The 18,270-nt window shown below is 50.1% G+C and overlaps 1 protein-coding gene across 2 annotated transcripts; it reads left to right on the top strand.

The window, feature by feature from the left end:
- Positions 1-550: 550 nt before the first annotated feature.
- On the top strand, positions 551-15,064 carry P2rx4 (purinergic receptor P2X 4). 2 transcript variants are annotated; one of them, XM_051161543.1, is made up of 12 exons: positions 551-763; positions 6,072-6,219; positions 7,400-7,471; positions 7,584-7,662; positions 8,406-8,502; positions 10,005-10,085; positions 10,174-10,315; positions 10,410-10,546; positions 13,775-13,868; positions 13,964-14,029; positions 14,294-14,389; positions 14,812-15,064. In XM_051161543.1, the coding sequence occupies exons 1-12, from the start codon at positions 630-632 to the stop codon at positions 14,836-14,838; spliced, it is 1,173 nt and encodes a 390-aa protein (XP_051017500.1). In that variant the 5' UTR covers positions 551-629; the 3' UTR covers positions 14,839-15,064. The 2 variants fall into 2 exon arrangements, with proteins under 2 accessions (XP_051017500.1, XP_051017501.1); XM_051161544.1 differs by having other exon boundaries at positions 552-763; positions 7,584-7,656.
- The last annotated feature ends 3,206 nt before the right edge of the window (positions 15,065-18,270 follow it).

Below are 18,270 nucleotides of genomic sequence, written 5' to 3'. Positions count from 1 at the left end.
GGCAGTTTTATCTCCCCTGGGGCAGGTGCACGGCCTAACTTCAATTCTAGGAAGGGGATATGATGGGGTGTGTGTGTGGCTGACTACTACAGACACCCCTGGACACGAGGTATATACTCCCTCCCCCGTCTCCCAACCCTATAGGTTCAGAAAGCATCGAGGACCAGCTCCCACCATTACAGCCAAAGCAAATTTGGCTCCCTCAGTCAGGGGTGACTGTTGTCCTCAGTACTCAGGTCCCCTAGGAATGAGACTCTTACCGAAATTCCCCAGGGGGGCGGCTCGTTATCCGAACTCGCTGAGCTGTCCTTTGCCACGGGGAGGAACCCCTCTGCCACTCACTCCTCCTCAGGGGGTCATTACCCTTCCTCACTCCCCGGCCCCACTCCTGAGGTAATTCGTCCCTGAGAGCAAATGCTTTTCAAACTCTAGCCCCCTAGAGGGGAGTCGCGGGTCCCCGCGCTGTGGTCCGGTAGCTGAGGAGGCGGAGACGCGCTCCCCGGGTCGCGCGCCGCCTATTTCCGGGCGTCGCCCCGGGCCTGCCCGAGCTGCTGGGCGGGGCTGCCACGGGGACCCGGAGGCGGCGAAGCGACCCGCGCTGCCCACAGCGCGGAGCGGGTGGCAGCGCCATGGCAGGCTGCTGCTCCGTGCTCGGGGCCTTCCTGTTCGAGTACGACACGCCGCGCATCGTGCTCATCCGCAGCCGTAAAGTGGGGCTCATGAACCGCGTGGTGCAGCTGCTCATCCTGGCTTACGTCATCGGGTGAGCGGACCTGGGGAGGGGCCGCGGCTCGGGGAACCCAGACCTGGCAGCGCCCCCCTTGCTCACCCCTCCAAACCAAGGGCCTGGGGCACGCGCTGGGCCTGCCGGAGTCCTCCTCCCTGAGTCCAAGGGGCGGTCACACGCCCTCCTCGAGCTCTAGCCATCTGGAACCGGCTTGTACGGGACACTGGAGACACTTGGATGTCCTCCGAGCTAAGCTTTGGCTAGAGTGTCACCCCGTTTTTCTTGCATCTCAACCTCCCGACTTGCTCCCTGATGCCCCTTGACGTGGTGGAGGGACTGGGCAGGGAGGTAGGGTTTTACTCCAACCGTCCATTTCAAAATCAGCTGACCGAAACCAAGGCTTGTGATTTTCATTCGGCACTTTCTGCATCTGTGGTTTCTGGCCCTTTAAGAACCTTCTGATAACTCAGTACCCTGGAGATGTCACACTTCCCAAAAGTGTCCTAAGGTTACTTCGTTTTGGAATGGCTGGGAATATGGGTACCTACCTTATCCTGATTCTAACCGCCGCTCCCCGTTTACTGTTTATACATCCCCTGCCATCAGTAGGCATTATTAAACGCTTAATTTTTTTTTTTTTTTTTTTTTTTTTTTTTTTTTTGGTTTTTCGAGACAGGGTTTCTCTGTGTAGCCTTGGCCATCCTGGACTCACTTTGTAGACCAGGCTGGCCTCGAACTCACAGCGATCCGCCTGCCTCTGCCTCCCGAGTGCTGGGATTAAAGGCGTGCGCCACCACGCCCGGCTTAAACGCTTAATTTTAATTGAATGCACCTACAAGAATTTAATACACCCAGGAGAGACGGTAGGAGTTACCTCGCCTCCTGGGCCCATTTCCAAAGTATTCTGGTATCAACAGCTGCTGGTTTGGCAGGTGGATCTCCTTTCTCATTCTCTCTAAGGGGCCTAAAGTACAGATCCCTACAATACACATTGAGACCACTTAGGAATCCTTAGATAATACTGATTGCCAGTTCACAAGCTGACCCCCTGATTCAATTTCCAGCACAGAGCTTGCCAAACCTTCTGTGCCTGACCATACTCACTTGAGGAATTTTTGTGTGGCCTCAGATAGATGAAATAGGTACACAGGTCTCTAAAGAGATGGCCCAGTGATTAAGAATGCCTAAGGCATAGACTTTAATTCTCGTCCTGGGGAGGGAGAGGCAGACAGATGTCTGTGAGTTGGAGGCCAGCCTGGTCTACATAGTGAGTTTCAGGACAGCCAGAGTTATTTAGTAAGCTCCTGTCTTGAAATAAATAAAAATAATAATAAATAATAATAGTAAAGCAGGCCTCCTGCTTTGCCTGCTTTGGCGTGAGGTTTGGGATCTGTTCAGACTAATTCACGAGATTGCAGGTTTCCCTTCCAACATATGGAAGCAGAAGGCACTAGAAATAACCTGGTGAAGCCGGCCGGGTGGCAGTCTGCAAACCCAGTATCCATGGGCCGAGGCAGGAGGAGGTTGAGTTTGAGCCGGTCTGGGCTGCATGAGATCCTGTCTCTGAAAACGTCTTCTGTAGATAGTGTAACGTGTTTAGTGTGAGCCTTTGGACACCTGGCTCCTCTCGAGGTTTGGCTGGGCAGTGATGAACTCTTCAGTGCTGAGGCCCGCTGCTGGCTGACTCAGTGACTGGGATTGCAAGTATCTGGAAATGGGAGCTTCTTAGGTAGCTTTGAGCTCTCGGCTTTTGCTTTCCTGGGAGGGTCTGTTCCCTGTGAAGATTCTGTGGCTGTGGTCGGTTTAAGAGGCTCACATGCAGCCACTGAATGCTGGAGCTGCCTCTAGTCTGAATTAAAATGAAAAAAATGCATTCAAACTAAAACATGGGCACTAGATTTTGAGGTACCAGAGATCAAGCCAAAGGCCTTATGCATACTAGGCAAGCTTTGTGCTTCTAATATATATATGTATCTTTTGTTTAAGTGTTAATTTTATTTATCAGTGTGTGTGTGTCTGTGTATGAGTGAGGATACATACACGCTGTAGCACCTGAGGCAAGAAGACAACTTTTGGGAGTCTGTTCTCTCCTTCCACCGTGGGTTCCCGAGACTCAGGTTGTTAGGTGTCCATAGTGATGCTCTTACTCCCTGAAACCATCTCGCCAGCTTTTATTTGGTGAGGAGGTTTTGGGCTCAGGTTAGACAGCGGCTCATGTGATCCAGGTTTTCCTACTCCGTAGTGAAGGATGATGACGCTGGACTCCCAACCCCGCCTTCATCTCCCAAGTGCTGGGATTACACAGGTGCATACCAGTCAAGCCACCAGTCTGATATTCTACAAATTGAGGATGTTAAAATATTTTGTCACCATGCGGTGGTGGTGCACACCTTTAATCTCAGCACTTGGGAGGCAGAGGCAGGTGGATTGTTGTGAGTTTGAAACAACCTGATTTACAAAGTGAGTCCAGGACAGCCAAAGCTACACAGAGAAACTCTGTCTCAAAAAGCAAAACAACAACAACAAAAATATTTGTCACCGGGCAGTAGTGGCACACACCTTTGAGCCCAGCAGAAGCAGGTGGATCTCTGAGTTTGAGGCCACCTTAGTCTACAGAGAGAGTTGCAGGACAGCCAGGGCAATACAGAGAAACCCTGTCTCAATTTTTTCTCTCTAATGGACCACATAAAAATATGTTATAAATTTTTCCTGTGCCTTTTTTTCTTTTTTTAAAAGACAAGATCTGTAACTATCTAGCCTGTAACTTGATAAGTAACCCAGGCTGGTGTTGAAGTCACAGAGCCCTGCTTCCCAGGTGCTGAGTTTAAAGCATGCACCATCGCACCTGGCTTAGGTTATATTTCTAATCATGGACTCTTAGCACTGATCTCCACTCCCTACCCATGCTGTAGTCTGTTTCCATTGGGCAGCTTAGTTATGGGGTCTCCTTTCATAGTATTGTCTGCCCCAGTGCAAGCCAGACAGTGGCAGAGCACGCCTTTAAGCCCAGCACTTGGGAGGTAGAAGCAGGCAGATCTTGGTGATTTCGAGGCCAGCCTGGTCTACAGAGTAGTTCCAGGACAGCCAAGGGGACACAGAGAAACCTTGTCTTGAAGGAACAAACAAACAAACAAAAAACTGCATTCACCCATCTTACTGACTCTGGGTATAAATTAAGGACTTGTTTTAAACTTTAAACTTTTGTACTTTTTGAAAGAGGGCCCTACTATGTGGCCATGGTAACCTTGCACTCACTATGGTCTGGGCTGGCCAGGGAATCTGCCAGTGATTTTTATGCCTTAGCTTCTTGAGTGCTGGGATTACCCACGTGAGAGTCATAATACCCTAGCTTTTAGCTTCTTTGTAAACTTCCTGATTTCATTCATCTTGGTGGAAGTGTAATCTTTCTGCATAGAGCAAACCCTTTCTCTCAAAACGACACTGACCTCAGAATTCCCAGGGACCTCATTCGTGTGATGAAGAAGTAAATAATTGCATGATAGTGGCAGCATCTCTCTGTCCTGATTTATCAACTCAGTGTGCTGGGTCATAAAACCCGTAGCCTCTCTGCCCTAACCTCTGTGTCAGAGTGGATTACACGCAAGCGTCCGGGCCGCTGGGTCCCTGGAAGCCCGGCAGAAGAGGACTTGGCAGGAGAGAAACCCATCTTTAGGATGGGCAGAGGATTGTGGGATGACTTATACTGAACAAACCTATGAAAAATTAACCCAAAAGCTGGGCGGTGGTGGTGCACTCCTTTAATCCCAGCACTCCGGAGCAGAGGCAGGCAGATTTCTGAGTTCGCGTCCAGCCTGGTCTACAAAGTAAGTCCAGGACAGCCAAGGCTACACAGAGAGACCCTGTCTCAAAAAGCCAAACCAAACCAAACCAAACCAAAAGATAAATTCCTGAGAAGACATGGTGCAGGCCTGGGATCCTTATGAGGCAGGGTATCATCTTAAGTTCAGGGCCAGCCTGGGCTACATAGTGAATACCAGCCTGGGCTACATAGCAAGATTGTGTCTCCGAAAGTGCTTGCTAGCCTGGTATGGAGGCACACACCTTTGATCCCAGCAGTTGGGAGGCAAAGGCAGGTGGATCTCTGAGTTCGAGGCCAGCCTGGTCTACAGAGTGAGTTCCAGGACAGCCAGGGCTACCCAGAGAAACCCTGTCTCCAAAAACCAAACAAAATGATTGCTCTGCAAGCCTAACAACTTGAATCTGGCCCCTAGAATCCACGATGGAGAAAATGAACATCTATAAGTTGTCCTCTTTTACATCTGAGGCCACAACTACACACACACAAATAACCCACACACCATCACACACACCAGCCAACAGCTGGGTATGGTGGCTCACACCTATAATCCCAGCACTTGGGAGTCTGAGGTGGGAGGATTGCTACCTCAGCATTTGAGCCCAGCCTGAGCTACATAGCCTGTACCACACCAGCCAGGGCTACATAGCAAAAGCCAGTCTTTTTGTTTGTTTTTGGTTTTTTTCAAGAAAGGGTTTCTCTTGAAGTCCTGGCTTTCTTGGGTTTGTAGGCTGAGCTGGTATTGAACTCACAGAAATCTGCCTGCCTTTGCCTCCTGAGTGCCTGGATTAAAGATATGCCACCATGACCAGCTGCAAAAGCCAGTCTTTTTTTTTTTTTTTTTTTTTTTGGTTTTTCGAGACAGAGTCTCTCTGTGTAGTCTTGGCTGTCCTGGACTTGCTTTGTAGACCAGGCTGGCCTCAAACTCACAGTGATCCACCTGCCTCTGCCTCCCAAATGCTAAGATTAAAGGCGTGCGCCACCATGCCAGTCTTAAACATCCAAAACTACCCAAGAGACAAGATTCTCTTGTCTAGAGACAATGGAGGCATCAGAAGTTTCTTGCCTGAGTTCAGTTCCCTACTCTGCCACTTGCTAGTTATATGACCTTAGGAAAAGTGACTCAACCATTGTCTCTATTCCCATCTCTATAAATTGTAGGTAGTAATAATGCTGTGTGCCTCATGAAGTGATCAGGATTAAATGACCTGCATGTAAATCAAATGGAAATGTGTTATAATAACCTATTATTGGTGACTCCCAAAGACCACAGTGTTTTGAGGCCTTTCAGACATCCAGTAATAAAGACAGCATTCACTGAGCATTTCCTGCGTGCTATGATTGTGCTAGCTGACCACGTCATTTATTTCTCACAAAATACTCAGAGGGGCTACTATGCCCATTTTACAGAAGGAGAATGTAGAAATTTGGCATCTTTTGCAAGTCAACTAATTAGTAAATGCCACACTTCTGCCCCATGGTGCCAGTTTAAATGGACTGAACCCTACAACCTACTGTGTTTTTCAGGTGGGTGTTTGTGTGGGAAAGGGGCTACCAGGAAACTGACTCAGTGGTCAGCTCGGTGACAACCAAGGCCAAAGGTGTGGCGGTGACCAACACTTCTGAACTTGGGTTCCGGATCTGGGATGTGGCAGACTATGTAATTCCAGCTCAGGTATGTCAGCTGTGACTTGTGTGCACACGGGGCTTTGCAAACATACAGTGAGCGGCGGAGTTCCCCACCTCCGTGCGCAGGTGGTTTTAGCCGGAGAAGGTCATGTAGCCAGCTAGCTCTCCCCTGGGCTGTCATTCCTAACAGAGAACCCTCCAGATCTATAGTGTGGCTGGCTCCACCCTAGAACTCTGTCTCTCCCACACCTTTATTTCTCCAAGCTCTAGAGGGTGAGAAAGCAAAGGTCTTGGGAAGCGAGGCTGGAAATAGCACCTTCCGCATCCTGTGTTTGCTTTCCTGTCTTACACCCACAAGGTAAAGCTTGTCACAGGGCATAAACAAAACAACAGTTCAAAACCCAAACTAGAAGGAATTGGTCAGATTCCATCAGGAACAGAGAGGAAGAAATTGCTGCACGGGGCATCCTAGCCTACACACACTGTGTGTTAGTCCACTCAGATGCAAGTTAACATTCTGGTCTCTTTCTCCGGAGCTGGAAACTTCACACATGCTAGGCAAGCACTCTACCGCTGAGCCAAATCTCCAGCCCCAAAGCTGCAGGTTAAACATTGACTCTGCTATGTGCCACTTGGCAAATGCTGGCCTGGCGTCTCCTTTCATGTGGCTGATGTGTATGTATGGTGGCCAGATTGCTGAAGCAAGAGTATTAGCTCCCTCTGTTTTGTTTTTGTTTTTTTGTTTTCCGAGACAGAGTTTCTCTGTGTAGCTTTGGCCATCCTGGACTCACTTTGTAGACCAGGCTGGCCTCAAACTCACAATGTTCCGCTTGCCTCTGCCTCCCGAGTGCTGGGATTAAAGGCGTGCACCACCACGCTCAGCTTTAGCTCCCTCTGGAACTAGAATCATTTCTTTCCTTTTCTTTTGTTTGTTTTCCCAGATAGGGTTTCACTGTGGAATTGCCTTGGCTTTCCTGGAACTCTCTTTGTAGACCAGGCCGGCCTCTAACTCACAGAGATTCTCCTGCCTCTGCCTCCTGAGTGCTGGGATTAAAGGCATGTGCCACCGCTGCCCAGCTGGAACTAGAGCTGCTCCATGTGGGTGCTGGGAGTCTCGAACCCAGCTCCACTGGAAGAACAGCCACCTCTCCAGCCCCGTCTGACTTTCTTTATGGCCCCACTCACCTCTTCTGAGGGTGACCCAACAAGATTTTCTATCTCCACAGGAGGAAAACTCCCTCTTCATCATGACCAACATGATCATCACTGTGAACCAGACACAGAGCACGTGTCCAGAGGTGGGTAGCTCCGTGGAAAAGACCCTCAGGCCTCACACCCACATCTACTCCTGGCAAACTGTGTATGGGGCTGGACCACATGGAACCTGTTTTCATTCATTTTTTTTCCCAGATCCCTGATAAGACCACCATTTGTAACTCAGACTCCAACTGCACTCTTGGCTCCGCGGGCACCCACAGCAATGGTAGGAGTGAGTAACTCGGGTAGCTGGGACATCTCAGCAGATGCTGGACCTGGGGAAGGTGGCTTCTGGTGACATCACACTTCCTGTGGCACATCTGTGATAGAGAAATTGCAGAAATAAAACCCTGGCCCTCCCCGCCCCACATACACCCGGGATACAGCTAAATGGTAGAACAGGGGCTCGGCGTAGATGAGGCTTGGGTTCAGTTCTAGCTCATCAGCAGAGAAGACTGAGCGCCACCCCCCACTCCCCCCGGCCCCCCCCCCCCCCCCCCCCCCCCGCCCCATGCTACGTGAACCTAGAGGAACCTGGTGTAAGAGCAGATCCAGGGACCCTCTTTTTTGTTTTGTTTTTGTTTTTGGAGACAGGGTTTCTCTATGGTAGTCTTGGCTGTCCTGGACTCGCTTTGTAGACCAGGCTGGCCTCGAACTCCCAGTGATCCACCTGCCTCTGCCTCCCGAGTCCAGGGACCCTTTTAACATTCACCTAGCAGAAAGCCCAGATGTTGCTCTTTTTTTCCCTTTTCTCCCAAGACAGGGTTTCTCTGTGTTATCTTGGCTGTCCTGGACTCTCTTTGTAGACCAGGCTGGCCCTGAACTCACAGTGATCCGCCTGCCTCTGCCTCCTCAGTGCTGGGATTACAGGTGTGCGCCACCACACCTGGCATTCCTCGGGGCCTCTTGTACTACACAAAGGTACAAGATTGACAACCAGACCCCTGTCCTGTTGGACCTATCCTTTCTTCACAGGAATTGGGACTGGAAAGTGTGTTCCATTCAATGAGTCTGTGAAGACCTGTGAGGTGGCAGCATGGTGCCCAGTGGAGAATGATGCTGGTGTGCCAACGTGAGTCCTACCCAGGGTTCCAGAACCTTGGTTTTCAGCCTGGAGGGAGGTGACAGAGAAGGTGAGGTGAGCTTGTGTGCTGGGATGTTTTGTGCATTCTTGGCCATTCTACCCTAAGAGAGTGGTTGTCAACCAACCACAAAGCAGGGACACCACAAGGGTTTGCCACTTGCAATAAGGGTGCAGGTGACCTATGTGTGCTGGAGCACTGTCATCGCAAATAACCAACAGGAAACAGTTCTTGGTTTTTGGTCTTCTTTTTTATTTATTTATTTTTTCTTTCCCTAAATAGAGTTTCTCTGTGTAGCCCTGGCTGTCCTGGAACTCACTCTGTAGACCAGGTTGGCCTCGGACTCACAGAGATCCTCCTGAGTGCTGGGATTAAAGATGTGTGCCATCACTACCCCGCTGGTCTTGTAGTATTTTGTTGTTTTTTTTTAAGCACCTTATTATGTAACCTGGGATGGCCTTGAACACACACTCTCTCTCTCTCTCTCTTGTTCTTGGGTTTTGGTTTTTCCGAGATAGGGTTTCTCTGTGTAACCTTGGCTGTCCTGGACTCACTTTGTAGACCAGGCTGGCCTCGAACTCTGCCTCCTTGAATGCTGGGATTACAGGCGCGCGTCACCACACCCAGCTGTTTAAAATTTCTTAAAGAGGCCGTGTGTGATAGTGCATGCCATTAATCCCAGAACTCAGGAAGCAGAGACAGGATCATCTCTGTGAGTTTGAGGATAGCCTGGTCTAGGTAGTGAGTTCCAGGGTAGCCCGGGCTCTGTAAGGTGTCAGGGAACCCCTGGCAGCCTGGGGGTACCTTTCAGAGCCCACTCTGGTAGTACGGTTTCCTTTTCAGCGAGGTTAGGATGCACCTGCTGGTGAACTCCCTGTGCTCTGACTTATAAAACCACATGTAGGGATCACGGATAACTCATGAACACCTTCTTTCTCTTTAAAAAATTTTTTTCTTTTTTCAAAACAAGGTTTCTCTGTGTAGCCTTGGCTTTCCTGGAACTCACTCTGTAGACCAGGCTGGCCTCAAACTCACAGAGGTCCACCTGTCTCTGCCTAAGGCATGTGTCACTATGCCCGGCTATTTTTGGTTTTTCAAGATAGGGTTTCTCTGTGTAACCCTGGCTGTCCTGGACTTGATTTGTAGACCAGCCTGGCCTCGAACTCAGCGATCCACCCACCTCTGCCTCCCTGAGTGCTGGGATTACAGGCATGTGCCACCATGTCCGTCTTCCTTGAACACCTTAAAAGGCAGACATGAGGCCAGCAACTGCCAAGGCATCATGGTGGCCACAGCCAGCATCCTTTTCAGCAAATGCTTTGGGGCAGGAAGTCCCGCCTCTTCAGAGAAAGGATCCAGAAGGCCTGGTGACCTAGTGTTACACAGGAGACAATAGGAAATGCCAGAAGCTCCCATTCTGCCACTGTAAACTGCTGGAAAGGTTGCACAGCCCTGTGCATGTTTGGTAACCGATACAATTTTTTTTTTCCAGGCCAGCTCTTTTAAAAGCTGCAGAAAACTTCACCCTCTTGGTAAAGAACAACATCTGGTACCCCAAGTTTAACTTCAGCAAGTAAGTGGGGGCAGGCACAGCCTCTTAAAAGAACTGGCTCTCCCTGAGGTCCCCCTTGCTCAGACTTCTGCTTCCTGCTTGACCCCAGGAGGAATGTCCTCTCCAACATCACCACTGCCTACCTCAAATCCTGCATTTATGATGCTCAAACAGACCCCTTCTGCCCCATATTCCGTCTTGGCAAAATCGTGGAGGATGCAGGGCACAGGTTCCAGGATATGGCGGTGGAGGTACGTGCTAGCACGGCTTCTCTCTTACTGTCTTGGCCCCAGGCTGGACCCGAGTTCTGAAAGCATGGCTGTGTGTCTCCTGCTCTCTCCACAGGGAGGCATCATGGGCATTCAGATCAAGTGGGACTGCAACCTGGACAGAGCTGCCTCCCTGTGTCTTCCCAGATATTCCTTCCGGCGCCTTGACACCAGGGACCTGGAACACAATGTGTCTCCTGGCTACAATTTCAGGTGTGTGAGCCTAGGCCCTGCCACTCCCCTGTGGGAGGGTAATAGTAGATACCTATGGGGCTGTTCATGTCCCTCCCACTCCCAATGACCAGTGCGCTCAGGACAGGCTGTGTATCAGCAGTTCAAGGCAGGAAGGCCAGGAACCCAGCGGAATTCTCCCAGCAGGGCCTCGCTCCTGTGATGTCCAAGCCCACAAGGGCTCTCCTTGCTCTGTCATGCTGCAAGAAAAGCATTCAGCCTTTAATCCCAGCACTTGGGAGGCAGAGGCAGGCAGATCTCTGAGTTCGAGGCTAGCCTGGTCTACAAAGTGAGTCTAGGAGAGCCAGGGCTACACAGAGAAACCCTGTCTTGAAAAACAAACAACAACAACAAAAAACAAAGAAAAGAAAAGAAAAGAAAAAAAGAAGTGTGCAACAGCTAGCACCTGCTGCTCTTGCAGAGGACCAGGGTTTGGTCCCCAGCACCGACGTGGCAGCTCACAACAGTCTGTAACTCATAATCCAAGGCATCCAGCACCCTCTTCTTTTGGGCACTGTGTGTACATAGAGTGTTTACACTCAAACACATAAAATAAAAATATTTTGTAAATGTGTTGAGGATTGTAGGGTAGACGAGAGAGAAGCCACTGGCTTAGTTTCCGAGGGTCATCCTTTGCCACATCTCTCCCTGCTGTGAGGAACAGATGAGCTTGTGGCTTCTGTTCTAGGCCAGTGGGATGTGGCCTAGAAATGAGTTTTCGAGGGGTCAAATCGGCCCCAGCATGCAGAGGATAGCAGTGTGTTAAGACTCAAGAGAGGCCTGTGCTCAAGCCAGGCATGCTGATACACATCTACAACCCCAGAATGGGAGGCTGAGGCAGGAGGAACACTAACATGAATAAAGCCTGAGCTGTGTTGTGGGGACCCGACTCAATAGAAAGAGCTACCCTCAAGGGCTGGAGAGATGGCTCAGAGGTTAAGAACACTGACTGCTCCTTTAAAGGTCATGAGTTCAATTCCCAGCAACCACATGGTGGCTCACAACCATCTATAATGTGCAGGCAGAATTCTGTATACATAATAAATAAATAAATCTTAAAAAAAAAAAAAAAAAGAGCTACCCTCAAATTTGCCTCCTGAAAATGCTGCTATACCAGTTTCCCTGGGCTCTCGTAACAACTAAAATAGAACAGCTTGAAACTATAGAATTTTACTCGTTGACAGTTCTGAGACCAGAAGTCTAAAATCAACGTGTCTGCGGGGCTTGTGCTGCTACCAGCTCTATGGTCAGACCCTTCCTTGCTGTCCCACGTTTGCTGGCTATTAGTGATCCTCAGTGTGTCCATGGGTGGCCACCTCAGTAGTCACGTGGCCTTCCCTCTGCATAGCTTCTCTGTGTAGCCAAGGATAATCTTCAACTCCTGGCCCACCCACCTGTCATCACCCCAGGTGCTGGGATTAGAGGTGTGAACCACCATGCCCACCTTCTCTCTCTTTGGACAGGCTGGGAACTTGCTGTGTAGACCAGCTGGTCTCAAACTCCAGAAACAGGACTCCATTAACCTACTGAGTGCTGGGTAAAGGCACCACCAAGCCTGGCCCAGTCTCTCTTCCTCTTCTTGAGCGCTAATGAGTTAGTATCTTAATCTAGTATGACCTCATTTTAACTAATTACATCTGCAAAATAAGGTCACCTTTGCAGGCCATACGTAGGCATGAGCTTGGGAAGGGGGAACCATTAAATCCAGGGCACCTGAGAATCTGACGAGAGGCCTGGGAACACCTCTGTCATTTTCTAAAAGTAGCTAAGTCCTGTGAACATTCAATGTGCATATTTGCTGGGCTGGTCTTAAAAGCCATCCTTGACTCCCTCTAGCAGTATTTTGTGGTATCATATTTCTGTGGGGTTGTAAGGCTGTCTGGGTCAGGTTGTCTGAGTCTTAGGGCTAGTATTTGTTTTTTTTGTTTTGTTTTTTTGTTTTTTGAGACAGGGTTTCTCTGTGTAGCCTTGGCTATCCTGGACTCACTTTGTAGACCAGGCTGGCCTCGAACTCACAGCGATCCGCCTGCCTCTGCCTCCCGAGTGCTGGGATTAAAGTTGTGCGCCACCACGCCCGGCTTTAGGGCTGGTATTTGAACTCACCCCTGGGGGTCAGATTTGCACTGTTCCGTATCTATTACTGCAGGGTTCTTTTTTTGAGACAGGGTTTCTCTGTGTAATAGACCAGGTTGGCGATCCACCTGCCTCTGCCTCCCAAGTGCTGGGATTAAAGGCGTGCGCAACCACGCCCTGCTGCTGCAGGGTCCCTACAGGGATGGCTGTGGAGACCTGAGGCTTGGTTTGGAATCCTAGAGCTGAGAAGTTGATGGGTCCCACAGGACACCTGGCCCCTGGCTTCTGCCCATACAAGTCTCATCTGAGGATCCCAAATATAGAAGCTGTGGACCAGATAAACCACAGGCTTTAGGCTTAAAATCCTGGTAGAAGGCCAAGGGTGGGGCCTGACAGAGCAGTATTAAAGGCAAGATTTCTTCTGGAGCTGTTGAGAATCTAAAACTGGCTGGTTGTGGGTTTTTGTTTTTGTTTTGTTTTTTGGAAACAGGGTTTCTCTGTAACAGAGCCCTGTCCTGGACTCACTTTGTAGACCAGGCTAGCCTCGCTATTTAGGTATTTAAGACCAATCAATTGACCTTTTAGTGGCATGCTGGGATTACAGACTCTCCTGGCTTGCATTCTGTAGTCCGGTGGGTGAGCTGTGTAGCTGCATTGCTGCTCAATTGTATATCTCCACCCAGCCATATGAACAACAAAAGCAGATGGTGGGCAGGGAGAAGCACTGAGGCTTGGTGTACCCCACCTGGATGCTGGGCTGAGAGGAGTGCTGGGGCTGGCTTTTTCTCCATCCTTCCGTAGAGTCCTGCAGATCCCCACTAGCTGACAAGTTCTCTGTTGTAGCCAGGGTTCCCCTGGAGAGAGACAGGTGGCCTCAGCTTTGTCAGGAAGGCCATTCAGAGCAAGAGGCTTCTGCCATCCTGAGGGAGGGAGATGGTGATGACAGAGGAGACCTGTTACTCCAGGAGGGGTCCTGACCCCTCCTGCCACACCAGGGCACTTAAGTGTCTGTGGAACTGGCAGAGTAACTCCTTAGCCAAGACCAGCTGTGCCCAGGGACGCAGATCCTTTTCTAACAGTTCCCTCCTAGAACCCAAGCTCTGTACTTGCTCCCTAACCGACCGTCTCTTCCTCCAGGTTTGCCAAGTACTACAGAGACCCTGCTGGCAGAGAACAGCGCACACTCATCAAGGCATATGGCATCCGCTTTGACATCATTGTGTTTGGAAAGGTTGGCCCTCCTTTGGACCCCAGTGGGGCGGGGAGCCTCCCTCCCACTGCCCTGTTTTCACCAGAACACTCCGGCTCTCCTCCTGTCTCATGCAGGCTGGCAAGTTTGACATCATCCCCACCATGATCAACGTTGGCTCCGGCTTGGCGCTGCTGGGGGTGGTGAGTGGCTAGAGTTGTTCCTTCCTCTCTCACCAGTAAGCAGCTGAGTGAGCACTGCTCCTCCCCCTAACCCTTAGCCCTGACTGGGGTCTGGCTGCCTCTAGGGCGAGGGGAAAGAGTCCCCAGATACCCCACCTGGGGCCAAACGCAGAGAAAGGAGGCGCCTTTCCTCCTCAGTAGGTTAGGTTTCAAAGGATTGGGGGGGTGAGGGGGGCTCACAGAGCAACAGCTAACTGCTCCCTGGTTCGTTCTGTGCCAAATCAGGCGACAGTGCTATGTGACGTCATAGTCCTCTACTGCATGAAGAAAAGATACTACTATCGAGACAAGAAATACAAGTATGTGGAAGACTACGAGCAGGTAGGAACCTGTGCCCCGGCGGGCAAGAAGCGTGAGCACACCTTGTCTTTGTCTCTTGTCCCACTGGAGAATGCCACGCAAGACCCTTCTACAAAGGCTGGCACCTGTCAACTGGTCGCCCAGGCAGTTATACCTGTGGCAGCATTGATTTCCTTTTCTTCTTTACAACCCGGCTGTATCTTAGTCACCCCTTGCTTGTGACAAGGAACAGTAGGACAGACTCTTCATCCACATGGCACTTACACGCATCTTTCGGAGTGAGAGTTTTGTGCCGTACTGTGAGACCCCGTGGAACCAACTTGAAGCCTCTCTGATGTTAAGATCCTTCCAGAAACCTGTAGGAAAAGCCTCAAACCCCTTGCCTGCCCTACGTGGTCAGGAGGCCACGCACTGGGTAGTTACTTGTTTACCCCTCTTTGCAGGGTCTTTCTGGGGAGATGGACCAGTGACGCCCGCCCCCACACGTCAACCCCACACAGGCCTCGTCGAAGCAGTGAGATGCGAGAAATGGCTGCTGCAACATTCTAGAGAAAGTCCCAGAGTTCAGCTCAGTCTCCAGTCCACACATACTCAGGGTTGCCCAGCAGGTCTTGTGTTGTTGTCGTTTCTGAGCCTGGGTCTTGCTCTGCAGCCCAGACAGGCTTCAGATTCAAATCCTCTGGCGTCAGCCTCCATGAGTGCTGAGATTGCAATGTACTTCCCGTCACCCGTTTCCTGGTGGTGTGTGTGTGTGTGTGTGTGTGTGTGTGTCAGGGGTGTGTGTATGAGGCTGGCATTTTTACCTGCTGCATTTAAGAGTCTTGTACACAGCTCAGGCTGGCCTCAAACGCAAGACATTCTTCCACTGTCTACACCCTTTTAACTTTGCTTTTTGTGGGGGGCTCATCTGCTCACTTATACAAAGCGGATTCCTGGTGTGCTGGGTCTATAGAATGTGAGCATATCAGGGTAAGAAGAGAGTCTGAGAGCAGAGATCCTGCTGTGGCTTATGGGACTGCCACCTTCCCCAGGGCCTCCAGGGCTGGCTTTCCTGGGAAGTTCCCATCTCTAGACCCTCTGGACCAGCCCAGTCTCTGAGGCACAGCAGCTCTATCCAAGCACTTTATAAGGAAGGAGGCCCTCCTAGGCGCTGTCAGCAAGCCTGGGACTCTGTCCCTCTTCCCCGCGACCAGAGCCTTTGTCCTTGTCACAGAGGCAGTTAGCTATTCCTTTCAGAAGGGCTATGTTGAAATGACCGAGGACCAAACATTAAAATAAATGACTTTAAAAAAAAAAAATCCTTGTCTGTGCTGTCTCTTAGCACCTGAGCCAAAGCTCTCTTTCATTACAAAAGTTGTCAACATCCAAAGGGAGCCACCAAACAAGGCGTCGGGCTCAGGGGTGAGGTCCTTATGTGGTATCTGCCTGATAATAAGATTATGCCTAAGCACAATCTTGCAGTGAAGGTCCTTTGCAGGAGCAGCTAGAATCCCTAAGCACTGCTTTGGTGGCTGCCTGCAATAAACCTGTGACCAAAGATCCTTGCTTTACCATAGCAGGGCACATGTCTCCCTTTACCTTTTTAAGTTTGCCCTAGCTTCTTGGCTGTACCATATGTGCCGCCTCTGTCCTTCCCACTCACCTCCTGCACTCACTCTCTACCGTCTCTCAATAGACTCCAAGAGCCGCCTCCTGTCAATATCTGACCATGACCACCTCTGCAGTGGGAGTTTTGCTTTATATGGTATGCTAGGAATGGAACTCTGCATCTAGTGTGTGCTAGGTGAATGCTCTGCCACTGACCTACAGCCTGGGGCCTTGCTTTTGGAATGTCTATTTCCCCTATTATAACCGTCACAAGCTTAAAAGCTGTGATCTCCATTAGGTTGTGTTCTTGTAGAAAAAACATTTTCCATAGATATTTTCATATGAAGCAGCTATTAGGAGCTGGGCGTGGTGATACACACCTTTAATCCCATTACTCCAGGAGGCAGAGGCAGGCAAATCTCTGTGAGTTCAAGGCCAGCTTGGTCTACAAAGCGAGTCCAGGGCAGCCAAGACTACACAGAAATAAGTAAGTCTACTGTTCTTTAGGCAACACAATTTCAGGGGCGTGGCTTATCTCCCTTATTCACACCTTGAAACAGGACCGACTGCATCTTATCTTGCTACAGTATGAATGTGAGCAGAGCTATTTCCAGCCTGCAGTTTCACCACACAGGCTTCATTCTGAACAGTGAAAAACTTCCCTCCCCTTTGCCATTAGTCAAGTCCTTTCCAAATACTCGGAGGTATGATAGGTTAGGAACATTCTATTTCTTCTGAATAAACGGCTAGCCTGGGCTTTTCTTGCTTTTATGGTAGGTGGCAGCGTGGGGGACAAGAATTATGAGATGGTTTTAACAAAACTGTTTCGTGGTTTTGCTTGTTTTTTTGTTTCTTGTTTTCTTCAAACTGGGTTTCTCTGTGTAGCCCTGGCTGTCTTGGAATCCACTCTGTAGATCAGGCTGGCCTTGAACTCAGATCGACCTGCCTCTGAGTGCTGGCTGGGATGAAAGGTGTGCACCACTGTCACTGTCCCCACCACCCTGCTGTTTTGTTTTTATTACATGTTCACAAGGCATTGAAGGTGGCTACATGGTTAAGAGCCCCTCCTGCTCTTGTAGATGGTCTGAGTTCAGTTCCCAGCACATCAGGAGCGTCACAACTGATTGTAATCCCAGCTCTAGGTGCTCTGACACCTGCCTCTCACCTTCACAGGCAACCATGACACATGTGCACATAGAAATGACATTTCAGGTGCTGCCTAAACACAGATCAAATGGAACTGGAGTTTTATCAATGCTGACTCGGTTAGAATATGTCCCCTCCCCCACTCCCCCTTCACACTTTAGAAACTGGATCTTTGATGCAGCAGGATGAGGGGTGGGGCCTCTTGGAGGGGGCTGAGCCACAAGCACTCTTCATGAATGGGATTAAGTGCCTTATCAAAGGGCTTAACTGAGGGATTCATGCCTTTGTGGTCCTTCCATGTGCTGGACATCATCCTGGAAGCAGAGCAGTCTTCACCAGACCCAGATTCTGCAGGAATGGTGATTGTGGACTTCTAGGCCTCCAGACATTTGGGGGATTTCTACTCTTTGCATAGTAGGCATTTATGGGCACTCTGTTACAGCAACACACACAGACTAGGACATGCTTTGTTCACTCCCCTGGAGGCCGAGATGGCCTCTTGTTATGTTCAGGGATGAGGGATGGATGTCTGGGGCACCGTTTGCTTCACTTACATGAGCCATCTTGCACCGGGCTGCACCTCTGCTCGTGGGCACATCCTGGTGCTAACTCTTACGTGGGCGTTGATGACAAGATCCCCTCAACCTCACATGCATGAGTAGGCTCCCAAGACTCCTTGAAGGCCCTAAAGTGTTGGGGTGATGAACAGTGATGTACCCCAAAAATTGGCTCCTCCACATCCTCAGGTCCTCAGCGGCACTTCTGAACAGGAACCTTCTCTTGACTTTATTTTTCTTTTATTTCTTTTTGAGACAGGGTTTCTCTGTGTAGCCTTGGCTGTCCTGGACTTGCTTTGCAGACCAGGCTGGCCTCGAACTCACAGCGATCTGCCTGCCTCTGCCTCCCGAGTGTTGGGATTACAGGCTGCGCCACCTCCACCCGGCTCTTCTCTGGACTCTTAAGGGCCTCTATTCCTTACTCTTAGACGCTGACCATGCAGCCCAGACTGGCCTTGAACTTAGAATCCTCCTGCCTCTGCCTCCCAAGTACTGGGATTAGCGGCAGATGCACCACGGCAGACAACATCGATATTTCTGCAGCATGGAATGGGACTTTCTCAGATTTCGCATTCCTATCCCCTGAGAAGAGAAAGCGAAGTTCAAATCCAG

Source organism: Acomys russatus, chromosome 19, assembly GCF_903995435.1.
Source record: "Acomys russatus chromosome 19, mAcoRus1.1, whole genome shotgun sequence".
In the NCBI taxonomy this organism is placed as follows: domain Eukaryota; kingdom Metazoa; phylum Chordata; class Mammalia; order Rodentia; family Muridae; genus Acomys; species Acomys russatus.
Note: the sequence above shows the minus strand (reverse complement) of the source record. Positions and strands in the feature narration are given on the sequence as shown.